General features: G+C 37.8%; 1 protein-coding gene across 1 annotated transcript in view; it reads left to right on the top strand.

The window, feature by feature from the left end:
• CRYBG1 (crystallin beta-gamma domain containing 1) overlaps positions 1 to 21,094 on the top strand; it is a 44,089-nt gene that overhangs the window by 1,233 nt on the left and 21,762 nt on the right. Inside the window, exons 2-14 of the mRNA XM_085306965.1 lie at positions 602 to 629; positions 967 to 2,462; positions 7,991 to 9,443; positions 9,528 to 9,704; positions 12,220 to 12,267; positions 12,468 to 12,586; positions 13,961 to 14,123; positions 14,929 to 15,068; positions 17,890 to 18,016; positions 18,346 to 18,381; positions 18,779 to 18,921; positions 19,643 to 19,769; positions 19,861 to 20,006. Coding sequence (XP_085163091.1) covers positions 602 to 629; positions 967 to 2,462; positions 7,991 to 9,443; positions 9,528 to 9,704; positions 12,220 to 12,267; positions 12,468 to 12,586; positions 13,961 to 14,123; positions 14,929 to 15,068; positions 17,890 to 18,016; positions 18,346 to 18,381; positions 18,779 to 18,921; positions 19,643 to 19,769; positions 19,861 to 20,006 — 4,203 coding nt within the window. The remainder of the gene's footprint in view (positions 1 to 601; positions 630 to 966; positions 2,463 to 7,990; positions 9,444 to 9,527; positions 9,705 to 12,219; positions 12,268 to 12,467; positions 12,587 to 13,960; positions 14,124 to 14,928; positions 15,069 to 17,889; positions 18,017 to 18,345; positions 18,382 to 18,778; positions 18,922 to 19,642; positions 19,770 to 19,860; positions 20,007 to 21,094) is intronic.

Here is a 21,094-nt window from a genome sequence, read left to right as displayed (position 1 = left end):
ACGGGCGCGCGGAGCCCCGCGGGCGCTCGGCGCCACCGCCCAGCGAGCCCGCGCGCGGCGGGGGAGCAAGTGCGTGGGCGCCGCGAGGAAATCGCGGAGGGAAAAGTTTGGAAGGCGCCCCGAAGTGGGCTGTTTTCGCACGAGTTTGGAGAACAACATCTGCTTCTGGAGAGCTCGTTTGCTGGAGCAGGGAATACTTGCAGGCGATGTTTTGAAGTAGGCTTCTCTGAAGCATGTATTCATCATGCCGATGTTCAAAAAGCGCTAATACATTAAAGTGTAAATATGCATGCGTACCTGGTGATGCTGTGGCATGTTTCCTGTTTACCGTGTTAATTAGAAGTTGYGGGGGAAAACTTCACAAAGTGTAATCCAGGGCAGTATTTGACCCAGTAATGCTGACTGAATGATGCAGCGGCTTCTATAGTTTTAGGCTTTCCAGCACAAAAACAAACCAAATAGCTATTGGACTTCGTTAATCAAAAAACAAACAATCAAAGAAAAAAATATAAATAGTAAAACAGCCAACAATTGTGAAACTACTCTCTCAGCACAAGTATCAAACTAATCAAGCAGTTAGCCCCTTCCTACCCCCTTTCAGTTTTGGCACGGAAGGTTTTGATCTGGCAGTATATGTTTCTAATCTGTGAATTTGGGGGATGCTTCCACCTACTATTTTGGCTGACATTAAATATTTGTTCAAAAGTCTGAGATCTGGGACATTTCATGCCAATATTGTAAGGCAAAATGAGCATATTTTTTAAATGAATATGGGCAAACTCACACTGAAGAATCTTGGGGTTTTCATTGTTTTTCTTTTGTTTTTCTTTTTTATAACTAATTTTGTTCAGTAAGCTGTCTTATTCCTCTTCACCATATCGTTTTAGTTTATAGGTAGTATTAATAAAAATATACCTATTGAAGAAACACTTTTGATACTAACCAACTCTTTGTTTGTTTTTATAGTCCACCTCACAATTTCTGGAGTCTTCCAGAGAAGAGAATAAAAAGAAGCCAGTTTTGGAAAGGCTTGGAAATTTGTTTAGTACAGGGAAAAGGAAACATGTCAAAAGCTCACTAGAGCACACCTCAAGTTGGAAAGGGGAGAGGTCAGTTTCTCCTCACAAACCACAGCAGATATACTGTAAATGTAAACACACAATAACGGAAGGACCCGAAGCTCCTCAAGTACAGCGAGTGAGAAACCTGAATGCTGCTTCCGAAGYGCAGGAATATGATTTCAGCGGGGAAGTAGCACCRGTGTAYCACGACACTGTTTCAGAATGGAGTGGTAAGGGAGTCTCATCGGGCAGTGAGTGGTCACCAGACTGGAGCAGCGGCAGTGAAACCATTAAAAACTCATTCTTTGAGAGTAGCCTGGATGTGGAGACAGTGGAACTGGAAGAAGAGCCAGTCACAGGTATAAATAATTCCACAACTCCAGACTTCATAAAGAGCTTGAGAAACTTTTCTGGTGAAGAGTTAGAAAAGAGTATCTTAAACCACAAGCAGCTGGTGAACTCGTGGGTCTCTGAGGAGCCTGGGCATGTAAAGCCAAAGGATTTACCATACAGTCTGGAATCCACAACAAGTGAACACGTACCTTCTGCTAGAGTGTTAACAGTTGATATCTATCTTAGGAAAACAGAYGAACTTCTAAATGAACCTGTGACTGTTATATCAGAAGAAAGTTGTGGTGACTCAGACACAATGGATAAAAAGTCTGCTAATAGAAGGTCTGGAAAAAGAAGAAAATCWCAGTCATCTAATGACATCCCAAATGGAGAGAGAAACCAGACTGAGAATACTGCAAAAGAAGATTCAGTTTTTGAGGATGATGTCCCTTCTGATGTGTTTTTGGACAAGATAATGAACTCAGAAAGAAAAGTGAAGTCTCCTCAGCAGACTCCTGAAAGGCATCCCTCTTCCCCAGGTAATAACCAGGACCTAAAAGCTGGATCTGCTCAAAAAGGGGCATCTAAAACTGAAGCTGACAAAAGCAAGCAGCAGACATCAAACATGACCCCAGCAAGGAGAAGATCATATAAAAAGAATCAGTTGGATGCTGTCCCTGTTTCACCTACGGGTTTGAAGAGTCAGATAAAAGATTACTCCTCAAAAAGGCAACCTTTAGCACCAACAGAGAGTAACCCAATGACAAAAAGAACTTCAGTGGAAAAGGCAACTACACCGGTGGCTTTTGGGGAAGATTGTTTGGAGTCTCACAAAGCTTCCCTGGCTGATAAGACAGAAGACACTGCCTTGGTGTTTGTTGAAGGCAGAAGTGAGTCCAAGACAATAAAACATAGCAATGGCTCTGATGGAAGAGCTTTCTTGCATGCTGATGGGATTAAAAATGGAGACATATCTCCATCACCTGAAAGACTGACAAATTCTGATTTAGACAGCTCAAAGCTGAAAAGYTGGGATGCTTCCAGAACAGTCACAACAAAGATTAGCCTGTAAGTAATGTAAACTACAATTTACCGTATCCCTGTAGCTGTATTTTTGCCTGCGTGTATTTAGTGTTATATAGGAGCACTAGGTATATATCCACTATCTATATAGATTATTTTCAATTAAAAGCTGTGTTTTTTCTTTTGTTCAGATCATAGTAACAGTTATCACTTACAACACTTACTGGTTTTAACAACTGTTATAATATCTTTTTAACTATTTTTTAATGGATAGACAATTTCTTTATAGGTCAGTTCCATTATATGGAAAAATATTTTGTGCATAAAATTTGATCTGTAGTTATTGTTTCCAGCTACTGSTGTGATTAGCACGGCTTTCCTTGACCTTAATGTACTTTTGTTGGCTAGTGCCAACTGAGGATCTGGTTGAAGGTTCTGTAAGGAATGTGCTCAAGTTACTCTTTTAAGAAACAGAAGCTCTGCCCAGCTATTATTTTATTAAGACATATAGGATGCAATGTAGAATTTATTCAGTACTTCAAATGATATGGTAAATCTCACTTTAGAAATCTGAATACATATAGTTGGTTTCATAAGTACATGTAGGCTCCAGGAAGTAGATTCTTATGCATGTGAATAACTTCAGGTATTTGCAGAATTATATGCATATATTTGTTTGTAGGATTTGGTCTTATCTTCAAAAAAAGACTGTCACCTGCTAAAACAGAATTGATCTACGCTTTTGTTAAGGTTATAAAGAAGCGGATGTATTTGTATTCACTGTAATCAACAGCATGATTCTGTCTGTTCAGTGCCTGGCTTCTATTGAATTTTGTTCTCTAATGAGTCTGTATTGCAGTTATCATTTCTGTTATCTGATTTTCATAGGTATGTAATATGCACTATTGCTTTCCTAGTTTTGATGCATTCATTTATAGGAACTATCAGAGTACATTGAATCCTATAGGTCCTGGGAATATTGAATGTTCAGTATTGCTGTTACTGAGTTGTGCTCGAGGGACAGGGTGGTTCGATGTTACAGCTTAGGAAAAGCATGTTTCCAAATACACTTCTCACATCTCAGCTAGAAACACTTTCTTTGCAGTGTTAGTGATAAATTGCATCTRTTTTGTTCCTTTTTTAATTGAAGTAAGAATGGCTACTTCTGAAAGTTAGTGATTTTTTTTTGTATGTGATGGTGTTCTGTTATCAAGCAGTATAGATCACAAATCTTAGACTCTGAAGTTTAGTGTCTTTACAAAAAGTAACCTTCATGTTTTTCTTTTTGCTGCTATCACTGGTGATGATGAAGTTGTAAATGCTTATGAATCTGGGTTCAGTTTTTGTAGGCATCTACTTGGCTTGCTATAATATGAATTATCCTCTGATGTACTCTTAAAACAATAGACAAGTTCCCTTTCTAACAGATTCATTTTGGTGAATAAATAATCTGTGCATTTTCACCTGGTTTTGTGGGGTGTGTGATACTGTGTCTTGACCTTATCCATAAAATAGGAACTTTAGCCCTGGGTGGGGACTGCTGTGTTGCATATAAGATTACTCAGGCATCTATTAGATATCATTGGACAGTGGCACACAGTTTCTTTAGCCAGGCAAACTGATATTGTCAGACTACCAGGTGTAATTTGCGGTCACTGGTGAGAACATGTGGACTGTAAATCTGGATTTGCAAAAAATTAACAATGCCATTACTAGAAGAAGATGTGTTTTGGTTCTCTTCATTTTATTTTGAACTACAGATACTGATGATGTTTTCATTTTTAAGGGTTAAAACTATTTTGATGCTTGAGGTTTATCCCTTTCAGTTTGAAAAATACTTATTTACTCACTGGATCCCCTCCCCCCCTTTTGCCTACTAACAAATAGATTTGAAATAATCAAAGTAGTTTTTATTTTTTTAAAAAAAGTAATGTCTGTTACTAATGATGTTTTACCAATCCTGTGAATCAAGTTTCTTTAGAAACATTTTTTAAAAAGAAGTTAGTTTTGCCTGTTCTCTTCAAGTAATGAATAGCATTTGCTGTCTTTTCTCCCTTTTGAGTTGGTATACTGCAAAACTTGGGAGTCACAGCATACTTGTAACTTCTCAAAGAGGAATTTATCAGGCTTGGAACTCAACTTAGGTTGACAGTACATCTTAATCAGCACACAAAACCTCAGGCAGTAGTTGCTTTGATGTTCTTAGTGGAAATCTTGGCTTCAGTTGTCATATTTGATGTTCAGACATGGTTTTGCAGTTGCCTTTATGCCACTTGTTTAATTATCCTGCCCTGTTAACATGTCATTTTGCTTTGCTTACCTCAATCTGGTGCTTTGCCATCAATCTTGCATGCTTGACATGGCCATTTGGACAGTACACTTCAACTATGTGAGTCACCATCCATTTACAGCTGTATTGGGAGAGGTTTAACTGCTTCCTTCTGCCAATTAGTTGCTAGGTATAGTCTAGAGAGAAGGATATCAGTATTTCCCATGTGCCTGCTTGTTCCTGACTAGCAACTCGTTTGCAGGTCAGAAGTGGATGGTAGTGATCAGGCACACTGGACTGTGAGAAAGTGTCTATACTGTTAGGTGGATCCATCTTCCAGGGTTTTCTCCCATGCTGGGAGGTAGACTTAAAGGATCTTAAAACAGCACCTTTCCTCCCCCTCTTTCCCCCTTAACAACTATGAAACCACAGTACTTCTAACAAAACATACCTTTTAGCTGCATTTAAAATGGATATTTCTCACTGTGGAAAAGAAAAATGTATTGAAAGGAGTAGTTATAGCAGGCCAACTGTAGTTCCAAGACAGATTTCTATTGCTGTTCAGTCTCAGCTGCTTGTCTTTGCTGCTGCATAGAAATACTACAGAATGTAAAATACAGGTAGAGGAAGGCTAAATTTCCAAAGCCTGAAACTATACCTTTCAGGTGTTAACTATTCACTTAAAGAGGTTTCAGGTGTGGCTGATAAGCATCAATGTTAACCATTACACCTGCTAGTGTGTCAAGGCTTACAGGAATAGCAGGATTTTATTAGAAGCATGCTATTATGTTGAAATGCACATAGTAGTGCAAGTTACAGATTGACCAAATGACAGTATAGAAATGAGTCAGCAGTGATGACTAGGCCTTTACTGATACCTCTTGAAAATACAGGTAGAAGGAAAGAAAGTGGGTTTTTTTGCTCTACGAGAAAGACATTGAAGAGTCCTGGTGGACAGCAAGTTGAACATAGGTTAGTTGTGCATCTTTGCTGMAGTGAAGATTAATCCTGTACTGGGCTACATTAGCAGGAACACAGCCAGCAGGTCAAAGGAGGTGATTGTGCCTCAGTATTCTGTGCTGGTGAGACTATATTTGGGTACTGTGTCCAGTTGTGTCCCCCTATCCCCTTCCAACTCTCCTCTCTTGGTACAAGAGAGATGTTCRCAATCTGGAATGAATCCAGCAAGGGGCCATTAGGATGAGTAATGGAGCTGGAGTAATGGAGCTGGAACATATGATGTATGAGATGCACTGAGGGAGCTGTTTTGTTCAGCCAGGAGAAGAGAAGGATATGGGTAGATCTAATAACCACCTACCTAAAGAGAAGTTTTATGAAAGGCAGGGCCAGATTGTTCTCCAAAGTGGCAGTGAAGGGACAAGAGCAGTGGTTGCAATCCTCAATAATGAAGTTTTAAGGAAAAAATAATTCACAATGGGTAGTTAACCTGTTCCAGTGCTTCCCCAGCAAGGCTGTGAAATCTCCATCTTCAGAGATATTCAGAGCTTGATTAAACAAGGCCTTCAGCAACTTTACCTAACTTTGAATCTAGCCTGGCTTTGAGTACGGAATTGGCTAGATGACCTTCAGAGGTTCCTTCTGACTTAAATTAATCTTTAGGAAAGACAAAATCATAGAATAATTTAACTTGGAAAAATTTAGGACAAACAGGCATACTGCAAATGAAAAGCAGAGTCTAAATATGAATTTTCTGCTGTGTGATAATTCCCTCCTTATCTCCCCACTCTTGCACATACTAGCACTGTATTTTTAAGGAKACTTTTTTTCTATTTTTAGACTTAAATTTTCCAAGTTTTCATTAGTCCATATTTGAAGTACAGACAGAATTGTTTGTGTGTATTTGAGTAGGCAAGTAGTTACCGTGAGCGCTGTTGGGTGGTGTTCTCCTAAGAGATGTGATGATTGCAGCACTATTATTTTCTGTACAGGTTCTTAGGTAATTGATTCGGAGTTCCTTCTACTGTTTCAATAGGTTTGTTCTTCATGCTTTTCTCAAGAAAAGAAGCTTGTACAGTGGAAAGTCTTATCTTGTTAGGGTTTACTTTATTACTTGGGCTGGATATTGGCAGGAAGAGGGGAAAGGACTGGTCTCTGTTTTTAGGTTGTTCATCTTAACTCACTGGTACCTCACATGTCTTGGGCTAGAGAGCTGTGTGGCTGCTCAATGAATGCAGTATGTATAGGTTAAAAAAAAAAAAAAGAATAAAGCACTCGACTACCATTGATTGATAGAGCATGTGAGACTTTGGAGACTGTTGCTGCAAGTTGGTTTCTCTTTACCTTCCACCATCATAGTTTTTTACGTGGTGGAGTTTCTCCCACTATGGGGTGCATCCAGATTCCTCTTTGGAGAACAAACCTGACTCAGTGCTAGCGGGCTGCTTAACATTCCTTATAGCTGGCTGATAAATTCTGAAGACACTTGGCCAGCTGTTCATATTGTTCCTGCAGTAGCAGGTGACATGGACAGATTTATTTATTTATTTTTGCTGGGACTAGCTATTCAGATGAAAGAGGCTTAAAACACAGCTACACAGCATCACCTTCTGCCTATAGTGCACAATTTATCCAATCTGATGGAGAAATTTCTGTCAGTATTCCCTAATTTAATTTTTGTAAAATCAGTGGGGTTAGTTTACACAATTTAAATTGCTAAGTGATTTTGCCTGAAGGAGATAAGAGTCTTCATATGCAGTGTTCTCTTAGCCAAATGGTGATCGAGTAGCTGCAGTGGACTAGGGGCAGTAACCTTCTCCACCAGCACTGGTGGATCTAGAGAGGTCTTTCACTTGATTTAAGGCTGCTTCTGCAGTATAACAACTGCAAAGAATTAGGGCAGATGTCTTCAAAACTTGTTGGAGAAGTATATTAAAGTGTTAACCAACTCATTATCACCTTAATGAATTAGGATTTGTTTCCTAAACTCTATAGGGAATTGCATACATATTAAAATTTAATAGTTAATGGACAGAATAAATTATATGTCAGTCATAAGTAGTTATCTACCTCATTTGTAGATGCTGTAGGCTGCTGTGTTTTTTGTTTTACTGAGCATTACGGAATTACATATGTGTTTGTGAAATGTATTCTCCCTATTTAGTGTCTAATTTTTTTTCCTCAGTCATAGCTACTCCTTTTTTAATACTTGAAATACTGAAATTTAAATTGAATATTACTCTGGAAGTTTTTCATTATAATACTACATTTTATTATTTAAGAAAATGTTGCAAGTATTTCTAAGACTAATGAAAACTGTAACTCTTTATCACTTTGCCTCCTGTAGTCCAGCCAAACCGAAGAATGTAGAGCTGAATTTTAAAGCATCTACAAATCAAGACAGTTTAGAAAGTGAGCAGGATTCTCTTGAAAAACCAGTTAATAGAACTAACAGCAGCATTGCCAACAAAATTTCTTTGTTTGAAAATAAATGTACTAACCAGAGCCAGAGGCCTGCTGACATCCCTGCTTCAAAAAATAGTACTGTACCAGGCACATTTGTTGGCAGAGCAAAGTTGAAATTTGGAAAACAACCGAAGGAAACTGAACAGCCTGATAAAATGTTAAATAAGCAAAGCAGTCGCCAGAAGTTATTTGAAAATGGCACAACAGAGAAAGATATCACTGCAGAATTAAAAGGCAAAAGTGAAGGAGATTCCACATCTTATGAGGATATTGGGAAAGCAACAGAACTTAAAGTAAAAGCTGCAATATCTCTTTTTAATCAAAATAGCAAAACTGATGGTAATAGTAATTCTCTGAAACAACTCGATTCAGAATTAGCCATGGCTAAAAAAGAAAGCTTACCCCTTAAACTGTCTTTGCACTCACCCAATAAGAGTGAAAATACTCAAGATACTTGCCACCAAAGAAACAACACAAGCTCAGAATTCTCCAGAAATGAAGAAAAGGTGCTCTCAAACACAGAGGTTTTATCACCTTGCAATGATGACAAGTATCCTGTACAACCTGATCAGTTTTCTGGAGAGTCAGAATTTCAGAAGATGGAAAATAGAGAAAATAAGGCAAAGCCAGGAGATTCAAGCTTTCCAGTCCTGCAGTACGATGAAAGTAGTTCAGATAATATATTGATGCTAGAGGACGATATCAATGCACAAAAGAGTCCAAGCAAAACTTGTAATGGTTCTGCTGAAGATGATAGCATTTTTGATTCYCCGTCTGATATGAAGAAGTTTGCTGAAACAATAAAAAACTTGGACAGCTCAGTGTGTTTACCACAGAAGAAGAAAAGGTCAAAGCTTCCCAAATCACCGGCACCCCACTTTGCAATGCCTCCAATTCATGAAGACAATTTAGAGAAAGTATTTGATCCTAGTGTATTCACTTTTGGGTTGGGACTGAAGAGGGAGAAAGCACAGGATTTGTTACCAGCCCAGCAATTTAAAATGCAAAGCTTGGAAACGATAGCCAGAGTCAGGCCCAAGCGTGCATCAACAGAGCAAAGCATAATATTCAAGTCCCTGCAATCAGGTAGTAGAGAGGAACCTGCCTTTACTCAGGAACTAAATGGAAAAGAGAGTAATGATAGTACAGATGCTGAAGTTAAGAGATCCCGACTTGAAAAAAGCTCACTTTTCTCAAGCTTGTTGTCATCTACATCTAAAGAAAAGTGTTTTATTCCTTCTGTGACATCAGTGAATAACACAACAACTGATTCCACAGAGATGCCTCTACAACAGGATGCTTCTGGACCATTCAATATGCCTCAAAAATCTGAGGTAATAAAGACCATTCAAGAAACACAATGATGTAAAAATTTGTCTACTTGCTGAATGACTGTTAATTGTGATTTTGCAATTCAGTCTCTTTCAGATACGAAGTTTCCAAGTTACATGGAGAAGTACATGCAAGCGGATAGTGCAAAAAAAGATCTAAGTTTACAAATGTCGAACTATGGAAACCCTGAGAAAAGTTTCTCCAGCTGGTTAGGGACAGGCAGATATGAATCAAATGTCCCTGTTGGCTTGTTAGATGTGGATGTAAGTATTCTGTTGTTTGAAGTCTTTGGAAATGTATTCAGCTTTTAAATTCACTATGGACTATGTATATATTATTTTGCTTTGTTTCCCCTCATAGTAGGACACACACACGGATTGCAAATAGTGAGTACAAGTTTTGTCCGATGTTGGCTACACGTGGGAATGAGATCCATGTATGGTGTCTATTAACATGATTATGTTTCTATATCGTGCTCTTATTCTGAGACTTCATAAATACGAATTGACAGACTGTATTTTTGAATGTCTTCGGGCTTGAATTTTTCTGTTTTGAAACAAAACTCATACTAATGCTATATGTACTGTGAATTAGTAAAATGCTTTCTGTGAACTTCAGAAAACTTGCACATGCTTCTTTTCTTGACACTAATGCCTCTGCTCTCCAGTAAGATGCTGACACATTGTGCTGTTAAACGGGTAAGGAGGCAAACTTGTTTAGCCTTGCATTTCTGCTCCCAGTACTTCCATGTAATTGATAGAAAATACATATAATCTTTAAGAATGCTTTAAAAACTGGATAATAGTAGTGTTTGAAAGTGCCACCACTCTGGCCGGATATCCCTTTGTCTGTTTTTGAGCATCTGTTCATCATGACTGAAAGCAGACTTAGTTGTTCCTTAAGAGGCAACTGTACATTAATATAGGAGAACTTCATATATTCTATTTTCAGAATCAAGAACAAATACTGTGCAGTATCAGTTATTTCTGTGGATGAGGGTCTGTATTGTTACCCAAGAGGCAAAGTGTCATCAGAAGATCTATGAACTGTAGGAAGAACTATAGTCTCAAAAGTTAATAGCCATTAATATGATCTGTGGAATTGAAGGAGAATATGAGAAGCTTGAAGTACTTTTCAAAAGTAAATGATTATCTGCTGTTGCTGTTCTACTAAAAGGCAGGGAGGAGGAAGTAGTAGAAGTAACTCTTTTCTCCTTCACCTTACAGGAAGGAAACTTCTGTGCTACCTTGCAGTTTTGAGGATGGATATTTTCTCTCATGAGAAGTTTTTTCATTAATGTTGGAATGAAAATTAGTTGTTATTTTGTAGYGGTGCAGACTTATGCTGCAGATTAAAAATGAGTTCTTACTCTGGAAGGTTCAGCTTGAATTTCAAAACTTGAGTTTGAAACTAAACGACTAATACAAATACTTTTTTTTTTTTTTTGTCAGTTGTGTTGTTGAGTGGATTTCCATATTTCAGTAGATTATAGGAGGCCTAAGGTGGTAGGGGATATACAGACACATAGGAGTTTGTTCTTGTGGAAAGCCCAGTTAGGTTCCATAGAGTCCAGGACTTTTGCAGCACYGTTGCTGACTCTGAAGTGTCTTGCTCAAGTTAGAGTGGAGCCGAAAATGCTTGTGTGATGTGTACCTRCCATGCCTCTTCCGCTGACTAAGATGGTGATGATGAAAAACTTAATAGGCCATGCAAAGGAAAAGAATAAGGGCAGCATAAAACAATGACTCTGACAGCTCTTCAAACACAGAGCAAGTTCGGACGGGAATTGAGGCAGAGGCCAAAAAACCAGTCATGCCTCAACTCATTTTGATGATGTCTTCAAAAACCTGATGGTGGTTAAGAACTCTGTCCTGAGACCACTGCCTGCTCTAGCTGCTGAGTAATATGTTCTCATCAGTTCTTTGCACATGTTGCTGGATATCTTAGACTGTGATCTGTTTGGAGCAGGATCTGTTTTGTRTTTTGCACTTGCATAGCACTTAGTGCAATAGGACCCTGTTCCAGAATRAGGGCTCAGAAACCAAACACACAATTGCAACTCTTTTAAAATCTGTTTTAAGATCACAGGATACAACCACAACTTTTTCTGTGTATTCTGTGTTATAAAATTCACCACTGACTTAAAACTACTCCTTTTGACTTTGTATACCTGAATATGTTTTTTTGTTGTTGTTCTTGTCATATTCAGTCTTTCAGTTGTTGCAAAGAGTTTCATAGTGTCTTGTTGTAAGGTGTTCAAAAGAGAATTGATTATGCTAGGTAGTTCGCRTATTAGTTTGTAAAGCCATCATATCTCTTCCAGTCTCTTCATGTATTTCTGGAAAAATAATTTTATGCTTTATGAATACCAGACACTTAAGCTTTCTTTAATAGCTTTAAGTYTGTAGAACATGTGCTTTCRTAGTAGCAATTTCTAAGTATTCTCYAAGGATGTCAGAAATTCCTGGAATATCTGGGAAGCTGATCAAAAGGATTCTAAAGCATTCCAAGTCTGAGAGCACTTGGCTTTAGTGAGACAATAATCCAGTGTTATTTTAAAAAGTGCAAATTTGCRTATTTGTGGCAAAATACTGCTCTTCAGAAAGAAAACAAAACAGAAGTGGGACGTAGATATAGATGAAGTGTTCTCAGGATTTTACTATTCAGACCAATTTTAATTTTCTTTCATTAACTTYTTTTTTAACTGAGCATCTTAATTGAGTAGATCTTTGGTTTGTTTTGTCTTTGTGACCTTTTTCTCTCCCCACTGTCCATTAGGCATTTTCAAGAAATGGACAAAGTAAAATCAATCCCAGACCTGGCAAGGTAAGATGTGTTTTCTGATTTTTACTGTTTCTCATTATATTGAAAAGCATAGCAAGGTAAATTTATACACCTATATATATACACACACTTATATATATATGTACCCATATATACATATATAAAATCTACATATATGTGTGTGTGTAATATATATATAWAACACATGCATGCATACACACTTTTGTTTATCTATAATACAGCTGGTGATATACAGTGAATCTGATGATCAAGAGAATGGTATTGAAGTTTTCCATGATGTACTGGATTGCAGTTCTTGGGTTCTGTCACCAACAATTCTAGTTAGAGTCATCAGAGGATGGTAAGAGATTAATTTTTACTCTATATTGTTAGGCGTGTTCTAGCAAGACTAAAAATCCTTTGGAACAGAATCAACATGTAAGTCTGCTTTGCAAATAGCAGTGTAACGTAGATACCTTTGAGCTAGAAATGTGGCATTTTACCTGCTGCAGTAGGAAGTCCTGTACTAGCTAACCTATTTTGCTGCAAAATTGGAATGAATGTGGCAAACTGGTATCCAGTGGTGCAACACTTCAGGAGGCACAGGGGAGAGTTAACAGATTCTTTCCAGGTGTGCTGCTGTTTGACTCCTCTCTGCATGGGTTTTGGGGTAGTGTTTTAATTGGATTAAGAGGAGGCTAGCAAGGATTTTAAAGCCAGGAGTGGCAGGAGTTTAGCTCTTTTAATCTGGATGTAGAAGGTGAATTCCATGTATTCTATGACCAAAGGTATGATATGGTGCTGTAAGGATAACTTCCCTCTGGTGAATCCAGAAGGAATTTTGAATTTTTCTCCAAAAGCTGGATTGTCTTAACAAGTTTCTCGTGTACTTTCTTTGTAGCATTAACAGAACAGCCATTTTTACTGTGGTTAGCGTGGCAAGTTAAGCTGTGGCCAAGTATCAGGCTCTAATACAGTCAAATAACAGGTTCTCAAAAGTAATGATTTGATAGCAAGCTGGAGACACAAAGACTAGCTATAGYAGGGCATTCTGGGAAGCACATTGATAGCTGTTCAGCTTCAGAAAACTGGAATGAAGATCATCTGATCTCTGTGAGCCAGGTCTTCTTTCTTTTCCAGTGAGGTTTTCAATTGCCCTGGAGACTGTTTCCCTTCAACTGAGAGCTCAGGGGAGGGTTTTGCATTTGCAGATGGATATTGTTTTCATCTAGTTAYGCTTTCACACCTGCAGCTAGCAGTAAAGTCCCGCTTGTCTTTTGAGCAGCCTTACCACCCTTCAGCATGTCCATACCAGCCAATGTGGGACTCTCTGCTGCTCTTCCCAGGACCCAGGTAGCTTGTGTTAATACACGATGCAGCAATCTGCAGTGCCAGCTTATTCTGACCAATTTAATTGGTTCTGATTGCTATCTCATGCAAAAGTGTAGTATTTATAAATAGTATTCCTGTTGCTACAAACCATCAGTTTAAACAGGTGGAGGACTTTTGGATGAAATTAGAAAGTCAGCAGTAGGCATCTCTGCTTTTATCACTCTTAAAAATATTGCACGCACCAGAAATGATTTGCATTAGTAGTGTTGGGTGAATAAGCTGTTTTGGGGGGAGGGAAGTTTGAAATAAAACTTCTTGTGAAAAGATCTGTTAAATGGGAGCATGTTTTTTACAAATCATACCTTAGAAAGTGCCGTTAAAAACAAGACTCTTTTATTTTAAGCTGGATACTTTACGAGAAACCAAATTTTGAAGGTCCCTCTATTCCTCTGGAAGAAGGAGAACTGAAACTCACTGATATTTGGGGTACAGGTACTTCTGAAGAACAACATGAATGCAAATCTCTAAAGCCTGCAGTGATTGGTTCAATAAGACATGTTGTTAAGGCAAGTAAAATAAAGTCTGGTGTAGGTCTTAGTGTTTGGTGATGTTTTATATTGATATACTTTGTTGGTGTACTTTAGTGTTATTCATTAGAATAATCTTAAAATGCTATTGAAATTCAATATACAATGGATGTTTTCTAATTTGGTAAATCTCTCAAAATCCTGGAAAACTATCAGTAAGTCCACAGTGCCATATTTTCAAAAAACACATATGCTTTTTTTATATACACAATTTATACCCATGCAAACTTCGGTGTAATCAATAAACCTTGTCTGATACTTAGAAAATACCCCTGTATGTGCAAAATGGTGATTTAGCACTCTGTGGAACAATGAATATATGTACTTTAACCTACTATTAAGTAKTTAGCTTTGCATGCTGTCAAAATAAGCGTGAGCTGTAAGGATACTGGACTGGGAAAGGAAAAGGAAGAATATATTGCTTGTGACTACAATTGTTTAAATTACAGTTCTTTTCAAGGATGGTCTGCTTTTGTTAAGTTAGGATTTAATTTGCTGGAGGAGATGTTAAGTGATGAAAGAAGATGCATTCCTGCCTACATGGAAGAAATTAAACAATATAAATGTTGATTAGAGATTGACTGACTGTTGTCTCTGTCCGGACAGATACAGGCAAACAACTGGCCTAGTTATGTTTTCATTAAAGRTATCTAATACAGCAGTAACTGACAACAGGGGAGATGGTTTCAAATAAACAGGAGTTTCAAAACTGATTTAGTTAACCACAGTAATTACAGAATTCACAGTGCAGATGAAGTGATTATGGCCATCTTCATTTTTTCAGGATTACAGAGTTTGCCGAATTGATTTGTATACAGAACCTGAAGGGCTGGGAATTGTGACTTCCTTTTTTGACGACACTGAAGAAACAGGCGTATTTGGCAGCACTCAGAAGACCTGTTCTATCAAAGTACACTGGGGCATGTAAGTACATAGTTCTGTGTGAACGTGTGCTGCTATGAAAGGAATCTACTTTAAACCATTGGTTACACCTATCAAATGTGCAAGCTGGCAGAGTATGTTTATTCTAGTCATATTTTCGTAGCGTTTGACAGTAGCATTAGGACATCATTGCAATGCTTCATCCTTGGAGAGGCTGATTCCTTAAAATGTTTTGTGTCAGAGGCAGTTTTTCTTCTACTTGCGGGGGTAAAGCCAGAGTAATCCTGGTGCATTTGTGGTAAAGGAATGAATTTTTCTCTGCTGCTCTTTCTCATTCAGGCACTTACCAGAAGTGAGAGTGAGGGGGTGAAATGTAATAAGACCACATTTTCTGCTTGCTTTCCTCTGTAAACTTGAAATCACCATAGTTAAAGAGGAAAATTTTAAAGGTTTTGTATTATCATATACAACTTTCTGTCATGTGTGGACTCTGGAAATTACCGTTACATTTCACAATGCATTTTAATTGGTGTTTTTTTCATAGTGATGTTTAGGACATACATGTTACGTAACCTGAAAATATCAAGCCCTTATAAATCAGAGACTTACGTATGTCATAAATTAAGCAAGCTGTAGTGGAAAATGAGACCTCTAAGGAACAACACAGATATTATACAAATGGTAATTTCAGTGACTTAATAAGCCAAGCTGTAGATCAGTACTGAAAGTACACCTCAAAGTAGCACTGGGAAAAGTGTGCGGAAGAGGGCACTTGCTTCTAGAAAAAGCATGAAAGTGAAGCTACCTGCAATGACACAGCCAGCAGGTAACAACGAACATCTGTAAGCCTTGAAAACGTCCTGCAGAGTCTGTTACCTGCTGGCTGTGTCATGTTGGACAGTAGTACCATTTGCTTGTCTACCGTTTGGTTCTGATTAATGTGTGCTATTGCTCAAGGATTATATACCACTGCAAAGATATATTCAGATAAACTGATGAGTGGGGCATTTTAGTTCCTAGATAAAGGATGTTTTATCTGATTAAACCTTTATGCCTTGATTTGAAGAGAGAAAAAGAAGCACTCTAGGAACATTTTAAGATGTTGCCCAAGTAGTTGTTTCTCTGACAGGAGCTTTTTTCTATGGGACCACGTGTTCAATCCAATTTAGGTATTTGCTAACAGTAATGAAATCAGAGATGTCATTTGGATGCTGATTAAATCTGGATGAAGTTTGTTACTAAACTTTATTTCTGCTTCTCACTTAGAAGCATTCTTGTAAACAGTGGAATAACAGGTATTTGGGAAAGGAGTCAGGGCCTTTGCACATCGATGAGCCTTCAGACAGGTCCTTATTTTGCATAAATGTGAGAGTATTTTTTTGCACTACATCTGAGAAGATTCTTGCAGTCCAAATTTATTTGACATTGCATGTGGATCTGTTAATGGAAAGCAGACTGTGATATTTGTATCAGGAAGCAAAATAGATGGCTAGAAAATAATCTTTTTCAGGTATCGGTTCATGACTCCTATGTAGAAAGAAGTAGTTCCTGCCAACTGCATACTTGAGAAGTTCAGTAAGAGTTGCTGCTGTGTTTTTACCATGTTGCAGGGTTTTTTTTTCTTTCCTTCTTTAATTTACAAGTACAGGGTAGTTCATTTTAATAGCATTTAAGGGTAGGCTTTGATTCTGAGTCACTCTGCTGTGTGGGTGTGGCAGTATCTTCTAAAGGTTTCCTAGTATGTGCACTTAATTGTTGTTTATTAAAAGCCACCAACAAAAATGAAGCAGTGCACCATTATCATCTGATGGTGCTCTCTTCTGGGTCTCCCATAGGTTTAAATTCTTGCAGAGAAGTTGAGGGCTTACTATGTGGTGTCACTGCTTTAATCTCATCAAATGTGGAGTCCTTTATATAGTGTTTAGCAGTGTAACTGCATGGAATCAGCAATGTAGCAATATATGGAATGTTTGGCTTTAGATAGCAATGAAAGAAGAGCTCTTTGTTTCCTGAAGTTGTGTGCTGTCAACAAAACTATGTCAGCTTGTACCAGTTTCCATCAGCTAAGAATCTGCCTTTTAAGCATGTTAARGTAATGGATTTTTTTTAACATCTTTTTAATATCATCAGATTTGTACATTGTGATCTTTACATGATCAAAGGGTTGGCTGCACAAAGTGTGCCTGTTTAGTCTGAATTTTAAATTTAACTGGAAGAGATCAGTTGCCACCTTCTATGCAGAGATCAGCAGTATGTTTCTTTGTTTCTAATAAGTGATTACTGCTTATTAATTTCTTGAAAAAGCTTTGAAAATCTACTGTTGCTGTCCTAATCAGGAATTTTGAAAATGATGGCTTTCAAAGCAGATTGTTAGCAGGTACAAGCCAAAAGGAAGCAGATTTCCAAGGAGCTAGTGGGTTTTTTACATGTTACTTAGTAATACAAGCTTAAAATTCTCTAGTGAGCACAATTTGGAACAAATTCAAGTCTAGATTAGAAGAGATCTTTCAATTTCTAGAAAATTGGTTCTGTGCATTTTAAAGCTATTCTAAAAAYGTGTAAAATAATTTTAAATCTTGAAACATAATCTAAAATGTCTGTTGCCCCACATAGGATATGGTCAAATCCTAACTGCCTGATTAACAGCAGTGAAATTTTTTTAGACCCATTCAAGCAAAATGGGTGTATTGCTGGTGCTTCATGCACAGGCACGAATCAGAATACCAGCTTATAGCTGGGAATTTTGATAAGGACAAGCAAAATTTTCTTAAGGTGCAGTGATGTCTTTCCTAAAGTAAGTATATTATCCTGGTTTTTATTGTTTTTTTTTTAACTGTTTACTTTCTACTTCTCTCTGCTTTAGATGGCTAATTTATGAAGAACCTGGTTTCCAGGGAATCCCTTTAATGCTGGAGCCTGGTGAATATCCTAATTTAGCCTTCTGGGAGAAGAAAGAAGCCTACATTAGGTCTATGAGACCCTTGAAGATGGTAAAATATTGTTATTACTTACCAGTTACATGACTTACCTTTATCTGTTAAAAATAAGTGTGCTAGATTTTTCCAGACTGACGGAAGTGTAAGTCTTTATTTTTGGAGTCTTTAACTCCAGAATTTTGTATTTTTTTAAACTCTTTAACTTCCTGAACTTGATTGTATATATATTTCTGTCTTCAATCTTGTTTTTCACTTGTGTTCTTTGGAAGAATGCTTCATCTTTAAGAATTCTGGCTGTTGTAAAGAGTTTATAACTACCTGCAGTTAGTACACACAACTTATTTTTATTTTTCTTCTCTTTTTTTTTCCTTTTGTTTTAATAGGGTGGTCGCAAAGTAGAGTTCACTAGAGAGCCAAAGGTAAAARTTTATTTATTTGATTGTCTGCTTTATGACACATGAACTACACACATGGGTAGACATACTTATTGTGATGATATCCTGCCTACTGATAGTTTAGAGGCAGGTCTTCATGTATTTGAATGCACCATGYGGCCGCAATTTCTAGTATACTTGTGCAACCATCACCTGTGTATATGACAGTATTAACAACTATCTGGATAATGCCGATGGGTAATGATATTCAAGTCCTCATGTTGCACCTCTAACATCTTGAAGAAAATAGGGAGATCCTTCTAGTTAGTTTCATAATCTTGGCTTCTGTCTTTATGTGCCCATGCGAAAGAAACTGTCTCCTGTCAGGATGTGTTTATCATACTGTCTACAACTTCTTATTTTACTTCATTTCTGCCACAAGGTAATCATTTATGAGAAGCCCTTCTTTGAAGGGAGGCATGTGGAGATAGAATCAGAAATATTTATGCTCAATGACAAAGAATTGGAAGAAAAGACAGTGCTTCCGCTTGCATCAGTGGGATCCATGAAAGTACTGGGAGGAGTGTAAGTATGGAAAAACGTCAGCAATATTTGTCCTTCGGTAGATGTAACAACTCTAGGTTCGAAACTGTAGTGAACAAAATTCAATGCCCAGTTATTAGCCCGGTTATCTTCCTATGTTTTAATTTTAGATACATGTCTGGGTTAAATTAGCACATATTCACAGCAAAGACTGCGTTCTGGACAATACTCAGTGTCATCCTGATTTCACCACAGTGGATGAAGGCTGCTAAGCAGCTATAGCTACCTAACTTGACTAACTCTCCTCTCACTTGGCTTAGCRCTGGTTCCCTAGTTAACATAGTTGTTTTAAACCCAAGGCATGGAATAGTCACAGAATTTCCTCTGGCTTTGGTTAARGAAGTACAGAAGGCTTCTCAAATTCACTTGAAGTCTTACATCCATACATAACAAACTAGGAAAGGTTTTTGTTTTTCATGCCCTCTCTCCACCTCACCGCACTATGTCAAACCAGAGCAGTCATCATAGTGTAATTCTCTTTGCTTGCTTATAGCAAAATTGGCAAAGATTTTATTAGACTTGAAAAGATATGTAGTTGGATTAACTTCAGTGGGAGTGTATTTAGGAGATTGCTATATTTAGAAAAAAAAAAAAAAAAGAGGGGGGAGTGAAGAAAGAGCAAATCTCACCCATCTGTGTGTGCTCTGTAATAGCACATAGCAGCAGGTGTCCATTTTCACCCAGAGGCTCTATTGTTGTTTAGGTGGGTTGCTTATGAGAAGCCCAGGTTTGAAGGCCATCAGTACTTGCTGGAAGAAGGAGCTTATCGGGATTGGACAGACTGGGGTGGTTACAGTGAAGAACTGCAATCACTGCGACCTGTTGTTGGTGTAAGTTCCAAGAACACATAGTAGGTATCCTCTGAGTGCACTGAGACACTATGTAGCATTTTCCTTATGTTACTTCTCTTTGTTTTAACAGGACTTCACAAATTCCCATATGATAATGTATAGTGAAAAAGACTTTGGATCAAAGGGTTCCAATATTAATGTGTTAGGAATTATTTCCAATTTGAAAGACACTGGATACGGGCTGAGGACACAGTCTATAAATGTGCTAAGTGGAGTGTAAGTGATATTTTTAACTCCTATTTAATTTTGAACTTACTGTTATGATTTTTAGAATATAGTAGTTTTTGCAAATGTTTTCCTACCCTCTGACTTCTAATTTTTATGTGGGAAGTCTGTCCTTGACTGCACAGTATGGAAAGTACAGCTCATTRTTTTTGTGAATATGTGCAGTAAATCAGTTTTCTTCTCACAATGAGATCAGATGTTCCCAGGAAGTGCTGGCTAATTGATTTGCAAAGTATGAAAGTATATGAGTTGATATGTCATCAGAGAGGTAAAAATGGCATGCTCTTATCGCTCAATTTTCTTTTCTTTTCTCTCTCTTTTTTTAAAGCATCTTAACAGCAAAGTTGCTGTGGAACTAGTTTCCTATTTTGACTGAGGCTTCTTGTGTTTGACCAGAGACAAATCCCTAGCCCTTTTGCTCAGTTGTGTGCCTGTAAAATGGCAATGACTCTTCTCATGCTTACTAGTAAATGCTGATGCTAGGTAGACTTTAAGGCAGTATATTGGCATGTTCTCAACTCACCTTTTGGACAGTGTTTTCTCACTATTCATGTCCTTAACTGAATTGTTCCAAAAAATAACATGACTTTTACAGTGAATTCCATAGGTTAATAATTTAACAGTAATTTATTTATTTATTTATTTATTTATAAGCAGTGGGGTTCCTAAGAATGAGAGTGGTCAAAGTTTTGTCATGTGTTGTGGCATGTAGTCAGTAAGTTGGTAGCTTTAGCTGTTTGATTTGTTCTGCATATTGGTTGCAGATCAAATTTCACGGCCTTGTGGACTGCATCAAAGTATTTTGGAAATGTTAGCAATCGTGACCCCAGATACACAAAATGACTTGAAGTAGTAGAACTGAAAGCGCAAGACCTACAGTTTCTCTCCCTACCTGGTAGGCAGATAACTCACTGAAAGTGCTGCCTTACCCAACCACACCCAGGATCTTTCCTGTGTGTTATCTGTGTAGTATCTGTGCAAGTTTTGTCTGGATAAAGACTGAAGAACCAAGCTCACAGTGCATTCCTAAGGAATACTTTTAATTGTGTTTGAATGTGCCTGAGAGCTGTTTCTCTCGC

Source organism: Rhea americana, unplaced genomic scaffold (genome assembly GCF_003343005.1).
Source record: "Rhea americana isolate MKP2758 unplaced genomic scaffold, rheAme1 scaffold_25, whole genome shotgun sequence".
In the NCBI taxonomy this organism is placed as follows: domain Eukaryota; kingdom Metazoa; phylum Chordata; class Aves; order Rheiformes; family Rheidae; genus Rhea; species Rhea americana.
The sequence above is the reverse complement of the archived record's forward strand: the minus strand, read 5'-3'. Positions and strand labels throughout refer to the sequence as shown.